Here is a 16,285-nt window from a genome sequence, read left to right on the forward strand (position 1 = left end):
CCTCTTCAACTGGCAACTGGAACACCAACTTAAAAAAAAAAAAAAAAGACACACAGTAAGGCTGGGCACAGTGCTATAATCCCAGCACTTTGGGAGGCCAAGGCGGGTGGATCAGGAGGTCAGGAGTTGAAGACCAGCGTGCCCAACATGGCAAAACCCCGTCTCTACTAAAAATACAAAAATTAGCTGGGCATGGTAGTGCACGCCTGTAATCCCAGCTACTATAGAGAGGAGACAGGAGAATTGCTTGAACCGGGGAGGGCAGAGGTTGCAGTGAGACAAGATCGCGCCACTGCACTCCAGCCTGGGTGACAGTGAGACTCCATCTCAAAAAAGACACAGTTAGGGGGACAGCCAAGATTAGAATGGAGATATCCTGACCCCACGTAGTATATGTGCCACCAGTCACACTTCCAAACCACACCAGCAATCTGTTGGTCCCTAAGTCTTGTATCTTCCTAGTCCCCGAGACTCCTCCCACCGGTAACCCCCTGCCCATATATCCTTCCTATAGACCAGCCTTAGGGAAGATACAGTCTGGGTATGTGTGTAGAATCTTGTTATGGGGAATGTCAAGGCTCACCTTAACCAAGAACCAGGTCATAGACATGTTTTAAGAATACAGTAGTCATCATATACACTTAAAGGGAGTTTGCCTGTGTTACCATGGTGATAGCGGGACGATGGGGAAGTGATTTCCTTTTTTTTTTTTTTTTTTTTTTTTTTTTTTTTTTTTTTTTTTTTGTAGACACAGTCCTTGCTGTGTCCCCCAGGCTGGAGTACAGTGGCACAATCATAGCTCACTGCAGCCTTGACCTCCTAGGTACAAGTGATCCTGCCACCTCAGCTAGGCCTAAGTGTGTACCACCATGCCCCTAATTAAGAATTTTTTTTGGCCAGGCATGGTGGCTCATGTCTGTAATCCCAGCACTTTGGGAGGCCAAGGCGGGCAGATCACAAGGTCAGAAGTTTGAGACCACCGTGGCCAATATGGTGAAACCCAGTCTATACTAAAAATACAAAAATTAGCTGGGCGTGGTGGTGCACACCTGTAGTCCCAGCTACTCGGGAGGCTGAGGCAGAAGAATCACTTGAACCCAGAAGGCGGAGGTTTCAGTGAGCTGAGATCACGCCACCGCACTCCAGCCTGAGTAACAGAGCAAGACTATGTCTCAAAAAATAAATAAATACATAAAAGAATTTTTTTTTTTCTTTTAGAGACAGGGTCTTGCCATATTGCCCAGGCTGGTCTCAAGCTCTTGGCCTTAAGCAGTCCTCCTACCGTGGCCTCCCAAAGCATGCTTGATGATTTTCAGCTCTTTTTGCACAGCTAGCTGTACCATCCTTTCCTGTTCATGCCTTTGAAGTCACCTATCATCTTCAACTGCCTGATTCCCCAAACTCAGAGCCCAGGAACCCAGCGACAACTCGAATTTTCCATGATGCGGGCTTTACATGATATTTGCTTCCCTGCCCTCCCTACTTCCCATTACACCCTATGGCTTCCTGTTGCCCCGTAACCAGCAGCACTGACCGTGGTTGCAATACGGCCCATCAAAAGCTGTGAGGTCACAGTCACATGTGTAGTAGCTATAGCGCTCCACGCAGCGGCCTCCATGGAAACAGGGGAGCCGGGGGTGGGCACAGTGGCCTGTGCAGTTGGGTGAGGTACCCTCAGAGGCATTGGCACGGCCCTCCAGGTTCAGAGTCACTCCATTCAGACGCATGGCCCTCAAGCAACCCACAAAGGGGCGTCTCTTAAGCTCTGCAGATCCTGTGAAGGGTAGGCAACAGGTCAAGAAATGGGGGTAGAGCCAGAGACAGGAGTAAGTATTGTAGTTAGAAAGGGAGCCAAGGGGGTTAGAAAAATAGAGTGGGATACAAAGGCCTGGAGGGAACAAGTGAAGCCCTAGCTTGTTCTGAAGCAGAGGGGACTGGCACCTAAGACATGAGGCTCCTGGAAAACCAGGCGAGTGGCCTTGGAGGGTGGGAAGGGAAAGGAGGCTTCAGACCTGCCTCTGGGTTGCTGCTCACCGATGTAGAGGGGCTGATCATACTCCATCCAGATGTAGGTCTGCAGCGGCATAGGCCGCAGCACCCAGGGCCGGTGGTCTACTCGGAGCCGGGCCTGCTTCACGTTGATTTCAGCCCGGACCAGGTGCCACTCATCGTCATTGAACTCAAAGTCGTCTGAGTGTACTGTGAGGTTCTCATCCCCATTTCCCACATCAAAGGCGAAGACCACATCCCGGGATGCTGGACAATGTGATGGGGTGGGGAGGAGAAAAGGACTCAGGCCTATAAGACCCTTCATGGATTCCTTGCCCAGTACAACCTCTTTCCCTCACCTCTTCGGATCTCCTTGAACATCCCTCCTATTTGTCTGTAGCTTGCAATGAAACTTACCAACTGCTTAAAACCTCATATCCTTAGTCTCTCCCCAAATCACAGATCCCTGAAGCCAGCCTCCCAGCCTCACCTCCCAGGCTAGAAGCATGGCTAATCAGCAGTGAGAGGGACTCGAAGGCCCAGCTTCCTTATGTATAAGGAAGGGGCTTAAGGCTCAGAGAAGCCAAGTAAGTGCCTAGGGTCACCTGGCCAGCCATCAAGACTGAGCAAGGGCTAGAACCCAGGGTCATCTCAACCCTTCCCATACTGCCTGTCAAAAGGGCATCTGTCCTCGGCTCCAACCCCAGCCTGCACCTGCCTAGGTCTCCCCAGACAGCACCTTCATCTACCCCGAGGCCCTCCCACAGTCTGCCGGCTCACTGTTGAGTTCCACCCGCACATAAGGTCGGCGCCACTGGCAGTAAGGGCCCCCCATATTCTCTAGAAAGACTCCTGAGGGAGCAGAGGTCCTGAAGTAGAAGGAGACATCCAGGCTGTGGTTGGCACGGATTGGGGGGAAGCGTAGTGCAGCCCCGGTGTGGAAGGAAATGGTGTTCCAGGAATTTCCTACAAAAGCAGATGGAGGAAGGTCTTGTCAGGGAGATTGGAGGGTGAAGGAAGGGAACCTGGGATTGGGGGCAGGGAAAGTCGGTCAAAGGGGGAGAGTTGGAGGTCACGGAGGGGAGACTAAGGAGTGGAATGAAAGAGGAGCCAGGTGCAGAGGGGCAGTGACAGAAGTGGCATCACAGCAGGAGCTGGGGGTCGGCACCCCAGCCAGAGACCTCCAGTGACTCATGCGGCCTAGCTTTTGGAAACTGGAGAGTCAGCTCTGGAAGGGCACACAAAAGGGGACTGCCACTCACGATCGCCATAGCAGCGCAGAGGCCTCAGGAAGAACTGGGCTTCAGAAGTGGAGCGGTTCGTATCCCCTATCACTATCTGAGTGACAGGCAGATGGTCCACAAAGGTCAGCAGTCCCTTGTCAGTTCTCCTGTGGGGGCAGGATGCCGTGGCTTAGCCCCAGCCACTCAGCTCCCCCTGGACTCCTAAAAACCCTGTCCCTTTGCCCCCTCACCACTGGGGCTGGTCAGCATCACAGTTGCAGTACAAGGCAGGGTCCACACAGCTCCGGTCCAGACCACAGGCACAGCGCTGGATCCCAGGCTGGGAGCCTCCCCAGTAGAAGTGCTGCTCCTCATTTCGGCCAATCCAAAAGCTGTAGGGGTAGCCTCCTGGGGAAGAGGTGCAGCAGCTTCCAGGTCCTGTCCCTCCAATAGCCTCTGGGCCCCTCTGGCCCTTCCGACCAGCCCAGACCCCTCCTTGAATCTTCTAGCCCAAGGCCCCAGCTGAGCTCTCTGGCTTCCTTCTCCCAGGCCCCCAGTGGCGTCTCCTTTAGCTCCGCCACCTCCCTGACCCCAGCCCTAACCTGCAGTGTTGAGCAGCCGGGAATTGTAGCAGGAGAACTCGATCCACTGTTCACAATGCTGGGAAGCATTGGCAAGGGCACTGACTTCCTCCCAGGATGCATTCCAGTACTGGACAGCCCCCAGGAATGGCCGCTCCATGCTGGAACCTGTTACCCGAGTTGTCCACAGCCTGTCATGCCGCACAACTGTCCACGCTCGATTCTCTGGGAGACAAGAGGGGACAGAGCTTTGGCTGGAGTTGGGCATTCTCTACCCATCTTCCTGCCTACCTCCACCACTGCTGCTGCAATTCAGAGCCACTGAACATGGCCAGCAGCTCCATTCCAGCTCTGTCCTGGGAACTCTGCATTGTAGGCTGGAAATGAGATAGCTGGAGTGGGTAAGGAAGCTGGGATTTACTTTGAAGGCTAGATTACAAATTCCTCAGTGTCCTCTTCCCGTCTGCCCTCTTTACCCCACCTATTTAGTCTAACTGGCCCCCACCCACCACTCTCCCTCCCTGTTCTCCCCTCATCCCCTCAGAGACACTTACCTCGGATATCACAGTACACTACAAATGGCTTCAGGGGGCCACTGCCATCGGGATCAATGGTGAAGTTTCCAGAAGTTTTCCCACTGAGCCGATAAGCCTCACAGGATTCCTTATACAAAGCTTGCAGATGGTAGGGTGAGACAAAGGCAGTTAGAGAGTTAGAGGGCTGGCTGGGCGCAGTGGCTCAGGCCTGTAATCCCAGCACTTTGGGAGGCTGAGGCAATGGATCACCTGAGGTCAGGAGTTCGAGATCACCCTGACCAACATGGTGAAAACCCTGTCTCTACTAAAAACACAAAAATTAGCTGGGCGTTGTGGTGCACACCTGTAGTCCCAGCTACTTGGGAGGCTGAGGCAGGAGAGTCGCTGGAACCCAGGAGACGGAGGTTGCAGTGAACTGAGATGACACCACTGCACTCCAGCCTGGGCAGCAGAGTGAGACTCCATCTCAAAAAAGGAAAACGAGAGAGTTAGAGGGCTAGAAGGGCCAGCCCCACCATCTCTAGCAGCCTCTGATCCCCAGCAGCCTTCTCCTGACTCCCCTTGTCCCTGACTCTCCCCTAAACTGCATCTGGCTTACGTGTGTGGCAGGTCTCTCCCTTGTAGCCCGTCAGTTCACAGTAGCAGATGAAGTCATCCCAAGACTGGTAGCAGCGTCCATCATGCTCACACATGTTAGGGCTGCACCTAGGAAAGGGGTCAGCACCAAGGGAAGGAGCCTTACTGGGAGCTAGAGAGTGGGGTCTGATCTCTTAGAGCCCCAGAACCCGGTGAGACACACCCGCCTAGCTAGCTGGGTGTACGCCCAGATGCAGGGGCACTAGGCAGTCCTTGGGGCTCCAGTACTACTTGTCACCCTTCCTGAAAACAGCAAAACATGCCTTATTCTACCCCATCATTCACCCCCCCCCCAAAAAAAAGCCCCTCTAGGACCAAAAGCATATGCATCATTTCCATCCTAAGAATGTATCACCTTAAGGGAAGAAATAGGAGGTAAGAGATCAAAGAAGAATCATCCCCAACAGGGGACTAGGGAGCAGAGACAAGGAGAAGGGAAATTATTGAGAAAGGCCATTCCTGCTGGGAGACCAGGGAAGAGGGCTTTGGAGGGGTCACCTCTTGTTGGGGGCTTCTGGGTACCTATCAGTGATGCCACATGTATCAAAGAGGACCTCAGCATAGAATCCAAGCCGCCGGCCCTCCACCAGGGTCAGGTTGACCAGTTGACCATCCACCTTGAGCAGCTCCATGCAGCCATGGAATGCCGTCTGGTTGGAGTGGCAGTCCCATCGACTGGCTGGCTTGGGACAACCTGGAGCAACCACCCCTGTGAGACCCTCCCCAGGGGAGACCGCAAAGACCCTCCCCCAGGGAGATGCCAGTGGGGACCCAGAAGGAAGGAAGAAACGGGACTAGGACCAAAGTATAGACTATGGCAATGGCCTTCCACTTCTGAGGCCCCAGAGGGGAAGGAGGGCTTGATCCCTCCAGAATTGTCCATGTGGCCCTATCTGGGTGGACTTAGATGAAGCCCTCCCACCCAGAAACAGAGGTCCAGTCAGGTTGGCCCCCACTTACCCCCAAAGAAGTATGAGGTCCCTGTCCGGATCAGCAGTGGATATGAGACCCTGACCTCTGCCCCCTCCACATCATCAATGCTGATGACGGCATGGTTTTCCTGCGCCACAAAATTCACTTCGTGCCAAAAGCCGTCGTTTAGTCGGTACCCTGGACAAGAATGGATGATGGTGTGGGTGGAGGGAGGCAGCAACTAGCCTAGAAGAATGTCCTGAGTGGGGAAGCAGCAGCCCCACTGTGTCCCCGTAGCAGCCTGTGTGCCCCGGTGATTACCCTTCTCACACCCAGTGGAGACCTCTCTGAATGTCTCTTCATTATCCATGACCCAGCAACTGCCACAGAGTCTGCACGTTATAAATGAGTAACGAAATCTCCAGGGGCCCTCTGGAACTGGAGAATACCAGGACTCCCAGGCTTCCCCCTCCACCAAGAAACCGCAGCCTCTGAGAACCGCCTCCTCACTGCCTCCAGCCACTCCCACCTTTCCCAGTACCCTGGGACCCCCTGCCGGGCCCCCTTCACTCCCTCTCTCCTCTCCAGAATGTAAAGGCCTCCGTCCAGGCCTACAGCATTCCCGGGCTCCCCTCCCCTTCTTTTCTCTGCCTGTGCCTCCCCCGAAACGCCCTCACCAGCAGCGAACTGAAGCTTCTTTCGGCCGCTCTGTGCGATGGACACGTTGACCTGCCCTTCGCTGAGCATCAGCTCCACATGCCCCAGCCCATCTCCCAGGCGGGAGAAAAGGAGAAGCCCGGTGAGGTCCCAAGTGCGGAAGCGAAATGAGACTGCCAGGCGACCGCGACGCGGGAAACCGGGCACTTGCACGAAGTTGTGAGGGCCTCCGAAGTTGATGGGGTGCGGTACCGGGTCCAGGCAACGAAACGCCACCTTACCCTAGGGGCAAAAGTGATGACGCATCAACACCCAGGAGCCGCTTCTGCCCCCGCTGAGAGTTGTTTTCACACTGGTCTAAGACCCTGGTCACCGCCCTCCCTCGGTGTTGACAGGGTGAGATCTCCAACCATGACATGACCCCCTTCCCCTCCAAGCTCGTCCATCCGTGGAGGGGACCCCCAACCCAGTCAGCCCTTGGAACTCTGCTCGCTTCCTCTCGCTGATCTCCACCATCTGCAGCGTGACCACTTCTTTCCTTCCAGTATCGAGAGGCAATTTCGGGCCACAGACATGGCTCCTGCCAGCTTCCCGACAGAGCTCCAGAGTCGGAGAGGGGGTGAGGGGAGCATATCAAAGAAGCCATCGGTTCGAGTCCTACTCAGCCACTGCTGAGTTGGGACTCAGTTGTGCGTCCCCTGGTCAAGCCACTCCCTGTGTCTGCGCCTTACGTTGCTTATCTATGAATTAAGCAGATCATTGGACCCACCCACGGCTTCTTAACTGGGAGGCTGCGTGGCTTGCGCACCTCAAGTGAGACCCGCCCCCGCGTCCAACTTGAGCATTTGGCTGGGGACAGAGGGATCCTCGGCTTTTATCTGATGCCCATTATCTCTTCCCGTTCCACCTCTTTGCTTTCCACGAGGCTTTGGTATCCTGTCCTCCCAGACCCCCTGCCCACTGGCCTCGAAGGTGATCCGGGAATGGCGCCGCACGGCCAGGTCTGCGATGTTGACGCGGTTGAAGATTACGTTTTCTATGCAGCCGCGGAAATTATGCCGATAGGCGAGGTTCTTCCGCGCGGCTCCCACCAGACCTCCGATGAACATCTGCGGGAGGGGTGGGGAATGAGGCCTCTCGGGCACAGGAGCGCGCCTACCTTTCTCACGCGTCCCCGCCGGACGCTTTCCCAAGCGCCAGGTGGGGATTTGTAAAAGACTTGAAACACATGTCCCCAGTGTCGGTACTAAAGCTCGCTAGGCCTTTCAAGGCTTGAGTTCGAGCTCTGACTCCAGCACAAATCGGCTGCACGCCCTTGGGCAAGTCAATTAGTCTGTCTGGGATTCTTCTCTGCAGTCGGGTCCAAGGTCTTTAACAACTCCAAAAACTTGTGGGAGGATCTAAGGGGACAATTTTCCTGCCTTGTCTAGTCCCCAAAATCTGGATTTCCAAACCCCATCTCAGTTCTAAAATGGTGCCTGGGAGTCTGCATGCTAACAGCAACAACACCCACCAAAACAAACGAACAAAAACAGGCCTTTTTCTGGTGAGCAGCAAGTTTGCCAAGGGCTGCTAGGATATTCGGGAATTGGAATTCGAGGTCTTTAAAAAAAAAAAAAAAAACCTTAAATAGAGGTGTGATGTCATTGTGTTGTCCAGGTCTGTCTTGAACACCTGGCCTCAAGCAGTCTTCCCATCTCAACCTCCCAAAGTGCTGGGATTACAGGCATGAGCCACCACCCCCAACCTGAAATGTGAGGTCTTACCTCAGAGAGAAAGAGAAAGAGAGGAGAGAGAGAGAGACAGAAAGACAGAGAGAGACTGTCCTCCACTCACTCACCCAGCACCCCGCCCCCCCCCCAACGAAATGGCATCTCCCGAATCTCTCACCTCATTGTCCAGATTCAGCCTCTCAAAGTCTCCATTGAGAATAAAGCGTTGCACATAGCCGTCCAAGGTGAAATTTACATCTCGGCCAAATCGGTCCACCCGCACGTAGTGCCAGTGCTGGTCATTGAGGACGCCGCCAGCGCTCACCGTGGTATGACCTGGTCTTGGCTGGATGGGGCTGCTGCCTGAGGGTGGGGCAGGACAGAGTGAGACCTCAAGCCAGGAGAACTCCAGGGAGTCCCAGCTCCTAGGCAGAACACAAAGCCCAGGACAACCAGGGAGAGTGGGCGACTAGAGCAACAGCCATTGGCGGGTGTTTGACAGGGTAAGCCATTTAGCCTCTGCTTCCTGTCTGTAAAACTTGGAACACATGAGCTGCTTCTATCCCATCCCGGGGGTGTTGCAAAGCTAACGAGATACAATATGTGTGTGTGTGTGTGTGTGTGTGTGTGTGTGCGCGCATATGTATAGTTTTACAAGGGACCTGAGGCTGGGGAAGTGCCCCATCCAAGGTCACAGCGCTGGGTAGTGGTAGAGCTGAGACTGGAATCCAGTTCCCTTGACTCCGACTCCAGTGTTTTGCTAGCACCAAATGCAACAAGAAAGGGGCAGTTTGGAATGGAAGACCAGGCGTGAGCGCGGCTGCGCGGAGGAGTGGTGCGAGGAGCGCGGTGAGAGAGCGTCAGGGGTTGGCTCCCGCATCGCACCCAGTCGCCGAGCTCACCCAGACTCATGTGCAGCAGCAGGTGTGCCCCCTCCAGTTCCAGCGTCACGTAGTCGCCTTGGGCGCCCTCGGCGTGCAGCAGAAGCCCGTCCTTCTCCTCGGTCTTGAAGCTGAAGGCGAACACGTCCCACAGGCTTCGGCTGACCCCTCGCGGGAAGCGGTACGAGATGGCGTCGTCGCCGTCGAAATAGAGTATATCGGACTCTGCGGAAAGGACAGTGGGTGGGCCGGGGACTGGGGAGACTGACTGTCTCCCGGGCCTCCTCCGCGCTCTCTGCACGCTTACTGTATGGGCAGCCGTAGAGACCGAGCCTCAGGCCGATCTTGCCACGTGGGTTCCAGGCCAGGGGCACGATGCGGATGTAGCGCGCAGTTAAGTGGTAGTGCAGGTCGTGGCGCACCACCGCCGACTCGTTCACGTTACCAAAGAAAGTCTGCGGGGGTGGGGGAGAGGAGTAAGTAACCACCTCCCATCTTCTGCTGCTTTCTCCATAGCCTCCCAGCCCCAACTTTCATACCCAGCCAATCTCGACTTCTGGAAAGTAAAGACTCCTTGATCTCCCCTGCTGGGTGGCTTTGCCCCCAGTTTCCCTAAAGTGTCCTCTCCCACCATCCTATTATTTCCTCAAACCTGAAATCAAATGTCGCCTCCTTAGGATGCGCTGCCAGGTTTTACCCTAAAGTATGTTAAACCCTGTGAACCGTGGGTTTCGCGCACGTCCTAGGCTGACAGTCCCTCTGGAGAGAGTCACTGCTCCTCATCGGTGCCTTCACCCCCGCCCCTTCCATTTTCCCAGAGGCTGGTGCCCAGCCCGGAGCCTGGAGCAGAGGACGCTCCCCAAGTGTTCCCGCCTTGACATCCAGAGTACCGAGTTGTGGCCTCGCTGGTAGAACGGTGTCCAGCTGTCCACTCGGTCGCCGTAGAGCAGCATGTAACGTGTGACCCAGTCCCAAGAATTAAAGGAGCCCTGTGTGGCCACGGCCCGTATCCGGTGCTTCTTCATTAAGTCTATCTGGAGCCAGGGATTCGGATCCCCAATCCGTGGTGACCACCCGCTTATGCCTATAGAAGGGGCAGGAGCTTTAACCAGCTACCCCTCTCCCTGAAGCCCTCCGGAGTCCCCCACCCTGCCAAGATTCGCTGCCGGTTCGCAGCTGTTGCTCCGCGGAGCTCACCGTGCAGCCTGGCGAATCGCGGCGCAGTGAAGAGACTGTAGTAGGAGGAGGCACCCAGGGATCGTGCATACAGGGGACCCACCAGCTCCTCGTCGCAGCCGTCTAGGGTAAAGAAACTGACAAGTTAGTCAGCGCTGGCCCTTCCCAAGCCCTTCCAAAGGCCGGCCCACTGAGCAACCGAAACTCCGAATTATCTGCCCCCAACCCCCACCCCCAGATACACACTACCTTAAAGTCATCTATTCAATCCTGGCTGCAGCAACAGCTGCATGCTCAGAGGAGGATGCCTTCTCCTTCTAGGGAAACCCCTAGGCTACACCTATAGGCCCAAGGCCAGACCCTCCCTAGCTAGCCCAGTGCCTGCCCTGGTTTAGTACTTCCCCGAACTCAATCCTAAACATCAGCATCTTCCAGAACCTGAGTCAGCCCAAGACACCAATCCAGCTCCAACCCTAGCCTCAATCCCCACTCCGCCCCCAAAACATGCACCATCCCCAAATACAGGCCTTGCACCCAACCTCAGCCAGTCCTAGGACCATCAACAGCTCCATGTCCAGCCTTAGCATCAATCAGGGACACCAACTCCTGCTTGGATCCCAGCCATAAAACCCAGCCCCAGCCACAAACCCCAGCCCTAGCCACAAAACCTGGCCCTTGGCGGGCTCCAAAGTCCAGCCTCAAGCCCTGGCAAAACCTTAATTCTGCTCTCGGTCACCAGTACTACACGTATATCTCAGCCCTAGCCTCAGACCCAGGCACCAGCCCCTGCTTGGATCCCATCCCCAAATCCCTGCCCGGCTGACTTCAACCTCGCCCCGGAGCCCAGCCCCAGCCCCGGGCGCGCGCGGCAGCCTCAGAGCTGCAATGCGGAGCGCGGGGGAGAGGCAGGAAAAGATGAGAGCCAGCGGGCGCGCGCCAGCCGGCCGGGAAGGATCCGCGACCACCCAGCCGCAATGCGGTGCGGGACCGCCCTGTAGGGTCTGGACTCCTGGGCCCAACCCCACCTGCCTCCGAGCCCAACACTCACAGTAGCCCCAGCCCTCGGCTCCTGAGACCGCGGCGAGCAGAATGCAGAAGAGCCGGAGACGCATCCTGCAGGGCTGACGATCCCGGCAGCCGCCTCCCTGTGCCTGGCTCTAGCTAGGACTCGAGTTCTGGCTTGGGCTCCAAGCTCTCCTCCTGGGGTTTGCAGCAGACCGATCTCTCCTCCTCACCCACCCCACCCCTCCTCCCTCTCTCCTTTCGCCCCCAATCTGGCGCCCTCTCTCTTTCTCTCTCTGTCTCTCTCTCTCTGTCGTTCCTGGTCCTCCGCTCTTCTCTATCCTCTCCTTTCCACCCTCTCTCCTCTCACCTCCCCCCTTCCCCAGCCTCTCTCTCCTGGCACGCGCCGGTTTCCCGGACCCCGCGCAAGCGCGTGCCTCAGCCGTGCTGCGAAAGGGCGGGGGTAGAGAGCCTCTAGCCACCGGGAAAACCCCAAGTAACCCAAGGCTGGCCAGGACTAAGGCCACAAGGGTGAGGACGGGGAAGCAAAGCCCAGAAGCATCCTGACAATTTCAAGAAAAGGGAAGTGGTGGAGGGGGTAGTGCCTGAAAATGGAATGAAGGGTAAGTAAAATAATCTAACATTTTCTGAAGGCAAATTATACTCCAGGAGTGTTACCGGGCACTCTCTGGGCACTGTGAATTTAACATTTTTGCCTTACTCCACTTTGCAGATGAAAAACCTCAGACTCAGAGGGGTCAAGAAATTTAGTCAATATCACGAAGCAAATCATTATATTCCTAAACCCATTTTTTCTCCACTGGCAAAATAGAGTACATTCTTTTTTCTTTCTTTCTTTCTTTCTCTCTCTCTCTCTTTTTCCCATAATTTCCAGATCTTGCACAAGAGAGTAAAGTCTTTTGGAGGAGGTGGAATGGGAAAGTGAGCCGACAGACCCTAATCTCCACCTCCCTCTTGGCCCCTCTCCCCGCCCCTTCCTTCCTGTCCTGCTAGAAGTTTAACTTCTACCCCCTGTGGCTATACCTCAGAAACCCGTGTAGCCAGAGATGGGGACGGAGGCCACAGAGCAGGTGGGAGTGGGGGCAGGGAGGGGGAAAAGGGTTACAGAGAGGGAGGAAACAGGGAAGGGATGGGACTCCCACCTGGCAATAGGCCTTTGCCATCCTATGGCCTATTCAGAATTCTTGGCGTTATCTCAAACTAGGGGTCCTCCAGATAGATGTGGCTGGTGGTGTGAGGCTAGGGGTCGTAGGACAGGGACTGGGGCTGAAGGGAAAGATGGATTGAAGCTAGAGGTCCCGGGTCCCACCTGGGCCCTGAAAACCTGAGCCCCAACCCTGGATACCCCCTTGGCATGAGTGGTTCGGTGTGCTGGTATTGGTGGTAGAGGGAAGGTGGGTAGGGAATAGAAAGAAGACAAACAAAAACCAACCCACTCCAGGCGGAGGTTGGAGTCCAGGGCTCAGGTCTGAGGCAAAGCCTGCATATGGCCATCCTTCCAGGAGAGGGCGCTGCAAAGGTACCCGAAGTTCTAGGATTTACTAATAATACAAAGTTTGGGCTGGGCGTGGGGTCTCACACCTGTAATCGCAGCACTCCGGAAGCGGGAGGATCACCTGAGGTCAGGAGTTTGAGACCATCCTGACCAACATGGTGAAACCCCATCTCTACTAAAAATACAAAAATTAGGCAGGTGTGGTGGTGCACACCTGTAGTCCCAGCTACTCAGGAGGCTGAGGCAGGAGAATTGTTTGAAACCGGGAGGCAAAGGTTACAGTGAGCCGAAGTCACACCACTGCACTCCAACCTGGGCAACAGAGCAAGACTCTGTCTCCAAAAATAATAATAACACAAACTTTGTATTACGGTCTTTGGAGAACACAGGTTTTTCTCATCTATTATCTTCCGTATTGCCATCTTCACAGCAACCTTGAGAGGTGGGCTGGTCAGGATTTATAACAATCTCAACATTACATGTTAGGTAACTGAGGTCCAGAAAGAGGAAGTGGCTGCTCAAGGTCACCCAGAAAGCTGGAAGCAGAGGTAGGAGGGGTGCAAGGGAAACCAAGGCCTGCAGAAGGGGTGCTAGGAAGAGCCTGCAAAAGAGTTTATGTCTTCTCCCCGCATACTGTTACATCTGGCCACCCAGGAGCTCTGAAGGCATGTGTGGGAGGGGAAGCCATGGGGTGAGATATGTGTCATAAGACCCTGCCTCTCTTTTGATCCTCTCAGGTTTCCTGGGACCTCTACTCTGGGGATGAAGAGGAGGCATACTCGGCTGAGCCGCTGCCGGAGCTTTGCTATAAGGCCGATGTCCAGGCCTTCAGCCGGGTCTTCCAACCCAGTGTCTCCCTGACTGTGGCTGCGCTGGGTCTGGCCGGCAATGGCCTGGTCCTGGCCACCCATCTGGCAGCCCGACGCGCAGCGCGCTCGCCCACCTCCGCCCACCTGTTCCAGCTGGCCCTGGCAGACCTCCTGCTGGCCCTTACCCTGCCCTTCGCGGCAGCAGGGGCTCTTCAGGGCTGGAGTCTGGGAAGTGCCACCTGCCGCACCATCTCTGGCCTCTACTCGGCTTCCTTCCACGCTGGCTTCCTTTTCCTGGCCTGTATCAGCGCCGACCGCTACGTGGCCATCGCTCGAGCGCTCCCAGGCGGGCCGCGGCCCTCCACTCCCGGCCGCAAACACTTGGTCTCAGTCACCGTGTGGCTGCTGTCGCTGCTCCTGGCGCTGCCTGCGCTCCTCTTCAGCCGGGACGGGCAGAGGGAAGGCCAACGACGCTGTCGCCTCGTCTTCCCCGAGGGCCTCACACAGACGGTGAAGGGGGCGAGCGCCGTGGCGCAGGTGGTCTTGGGCTTCGCGCTGCCGCTGGGCGTCATGGTGGCCTGCTACACGCTCCTGGGCCGCACGCTGCTGGCCGCCAGGGGGCCAGAGCGCCGGCGTGCGCTGCGCGTCGTGGTGGCCCTGGTGGCGGCCTTCGTGGTGCTGCAGCTGCCCTACAGCCTCGCCCTGCTGCTGGATACGGCCGATCTACTGGCTGCGCGCGAGCAGAGCTGCCCTGCCAGCAAGCGCAAGGATCTGGCACTGCTGGTGACCAGCGGCTTGGCCCTCGCCCGCTGCGGCCTCAATCCCGTGCTCTACGCCTTCCTGGGTCTGCGCTTCCGCCAGGACCTGCGGAGGCTGCTACGGGGTGGGGGCTGCAGCTCAGGGCCTCATCCCCGCCGCGGCTGCCCCCGCAGGCCCCGCCTTTCTTCCTGCTCAGCTCCCACAGAGACCCACAGTCTCTCCTGGGACAACTAGGGCTGCGAATCCAGAGGAGGGGGCAGGCTGAGGGTCGTGGGAAAGGGGAGTAGGTGAGGGAACGCTGAGAAAGAGACGGGGACCTAAAGGGACTACCTCTGTGCCTTGTCACATTAAATTGATAATATGGAAATGAGACGCAACCCAAAACTGTTACTATTTTTGAGTCACCGACTTGGAAGTGATTTGTCGCAGGGCAGAGCCGGTGGGTTAACACCCCGCCCCAACCCCCAGCCCCCGCTCTATCCCCCACCTCCACCCACCACCACCCCCTGCCCTATCCCCTACCCCCACCCCGCGGGCTTGGCTCTCCGAGTGGAAGGCGCTGAGGGCCTGGGTGGGAGTAGGGGGCTGCTGAGTCTGATAAAGCTCTAGCCACTGACACCCCCTCCACCGTCACCCGGCCTCAGTCAACAGAGGTGAGGTGGGAAAGCTGCCAGGCAAGGAGGGGCGGGGGTTCCTCTTGCGATACTGTAAGGAAGAGCTTTCTAACAACCAGAGCGCTCTTCAGTAATGGCTGCCTTAGCAAATACAGAGTTCCCGCTGCTGGAATGTTCAACCTGTCGGGGACGCCCTGTGCCTTTGCGTGGTGTGGGGGTGAGGGTAGGGACAGGAGATTCCCGTTTGGGTTGGGGTTTGGATTACATTATCACTTTACAATCCCTTCCTACTGTCTGTGATGGAAAGAAAAAATGAATTTTAGAAGTTGAGTTGAAGTTTTCACCTTGGAGAAAAACCTGTGTGTGTGGAGGGGGGATTGCAAGCTGCAAATTTCCAGAGTAGTTGTCATGGGTGTGGTGGGGGTAAGGGATGCTTGCTGTTCTCCATCTTCTCTGGGGACTGGGTCAGAGGAAATGCACTGAGCTGGCCGGAAAGAGAGAGGTTGGATATGGGAAAAAAAACTTCTCTGCAGGCAAGGACTTGGGATCCAGACCGGGAAGATGGTTGTGGTATCTCCATTCCTAGGAAATCTCTCCGTACAGGCCACTCTCATCTGGAGAGAGGGCACGGCCGAGATGGCCTCCAGACACGCTCGCATTGATTCCTGGCCTTTGTTTTACACAATCACAATGGGCAGGATGGTGTTCACGTGCGACAATTCTCGCGTTTTAATATTGGTCAGCAAAGCTGTCCCAACCGCTCCAGCCTGGAGTCTAGGGGCAAGATGGGCGGGGCGTGGCGAGGCGGTCTCAAGGGAGGCGCTGGCCTGATGGCCCCGCCCTCCCCGCCCTCCGCGCCCTGCCCTGCCCCGCCCCACCCAGCCCAGCCCCGCCCAGTCCAGCCCAGCCCAGCACTGGCTAGCCGTCTTTCTCACAGCCCCGGGCGGCAGCAGCGAGAAGCCACGGCCTCTAGGGTCCAGGATCCAGGGAAGGCCAGGAGACGGCGCCGATCCTCAATGGGTGCCGCACGTCAACCACTGGGGACTGACCTAGAACCCTGCAACAGAGACCTCGGGAATCGCCGCTGAGTCAGCAACGCGCGCGCGCGCGCGCGCCCGCGGAGGCCGCGGCCCCGCCCCGGCCGTCTGGCGCCGGGGTTAACCCCTTCCTACACAGAACCCCAGGATATTCGCCCTAAGAGGCCTCCACTCTATTCCGAGACCACAGAATTCTTAGAATCCCAAGCCACTCTACCGAGCTGAGTTCGGTGCTTTTATTTCCG

At 56.5% G+C, this 16,285-nt stretch overlaps 2 protein-coding genes across 3 annotated transcripts in view; one reads left to right on the top strand and one right to left on the bottom strand.

Moving 5' to 3' along the window:
* The window catches only part of CNTNAP1 (contactin associated protein 1), a 16,592-nt gene extending 4,878 nt beyond the window's left edge, over nucleotides 1-11,714 (bottom strand). The window contains exons 1-18 of one of the 2 annotated variants that reach the window (XM_017509385.2): nucleotides 11,352-11,714; nucleotides 10,325-10,426; nucleotides 10,018-10,211; nucleotides 9,435-9,582; nucleotides 9,149-9,352; nucleotides 8,425-8,609; nucleotides 7,500-7,643; nucleotides 6,555-6,816; nucleotides 5,926-6,075; nucleotides 5,488-5,659; nucleotides 4,928-5,034; nucleotides 4,348-4,467; nucleotides 3,815-4,018; nucleotides 3,464-3,620; nucleotides 3,252-3,379; nucleotides 2,770-2,955; nucleotides 2,035-2,256; nucleotides 1,535-1,774 (exon numbers count right to left, since the gene is read on the bottom strand). In XM_017509385.2, coding sequence (XP_017364874.1) covers nucleotides 1,535-1,774; nucleotides 2,035-2,256; nucleotides 2,770-2,955; nucleotides 3,252-3,379; nucleotides 3,464-3,620; nucleotides 3,815-4,018; nucleotides 4,348-4,467; nucleotides 4,928-5,034; nucleotides 5,488-5,659; nucleotides 5,926-6,075; nucleotides 6,555-6,816; nucleotides 7,500-7,643; nucleotides 8,425-8,609; nucleotides 9,149-9,352; nucleotides 9,435-9,582; nucleotides 10,018-10,211; nucleotides 10,325-10,426; nucleotides 11,352-11,415 — 2,989 coding nt within the window. In that variant the 5' untranslated portion in view covers nucleotides 11,416-11,714. Of the gene's footprint in view, nucleotides 1-1,534; nucleotides 1,775-2,034; nucleotides 2,257-2,769; nucleotides 2,956-3,251; nucleotides 3,380-3,463; nucleotides 3,621-3,814; nucleotides 4,019-4,347; nucleotides 4,468-4,927; nucleotides 5,035-5,487; nucleotides 5,660-5,925; nucleotides 6,076-6,554; nucleotides 6,817-7,499; nucleotides 7,644-8,424; nucleotides 8,610-9,148; nucleotides 9,353-9,434; nucleotides 9,583-10,017; nucleotides 10,212-10,324; nucleotides 10,427-10,552; nucleotides 11,184-11,351 lie in introns of those variants that run through there. The other variant, XM_017509386.2, reaches the window with a different exon arrangement.
* Nucleotides 11,715-12,812: 1,098 nt separating this feature from the next.
* Nucleotides 12,813-14,773, top strand: CCR10 (C-C motif chemokine receptor 10). The gene is made up of 2 exons (XM_037731679.1): nucleotides 12,813-12,845; nucleotides 13,559-14,773. The coding sequence occupies exons 1-2, from the start codon at nucleotides 12,813-12,815 to the stop codon at nucleotides 14,621-14,623; spliced, it is 1,098 nt and encodes a 365-aa protein (XP_037587607.1). The 3' UTR covers nucleotides 14,624-14,773.
* The last annotated feature ends 1,512 nt before the right edge of the window (nucleotides 14,774-16,285 follow it).

The sequence above is a fragment of the Cebus imitator genome, unplaced genomic scaffold, assembly GCF_001604975.1.
Source record: "Cebus imitator isolate Cc_AM_T3 unplaced genomic scaffold, Cebus_imitator-1.0 Scaffold415, whole genome shotgun sequence".
Taxonomy (NCBI): Eukaryota; Metazoa; Chordata; class Mammalia; order Primates; family Cebidae; genus Cebus; species Cebus imitator.

Excerpts from the sequence above, each read along its gene's own strand:
- CCR10 (XM_037731679.1), top strand. The coding sequence starts at position 12,813 with ATGGCCATCCTTCCAGGAGAGGGCGCTGCAAAG. Across the intron at positions 12,846-13,558 it reads CAGGAGAGGGCGCTGCAAAG|GTTTCCTGGGACCTCTACTC; the intron begins GTACCCGAAGTT and ends TGATCCTCTCAG.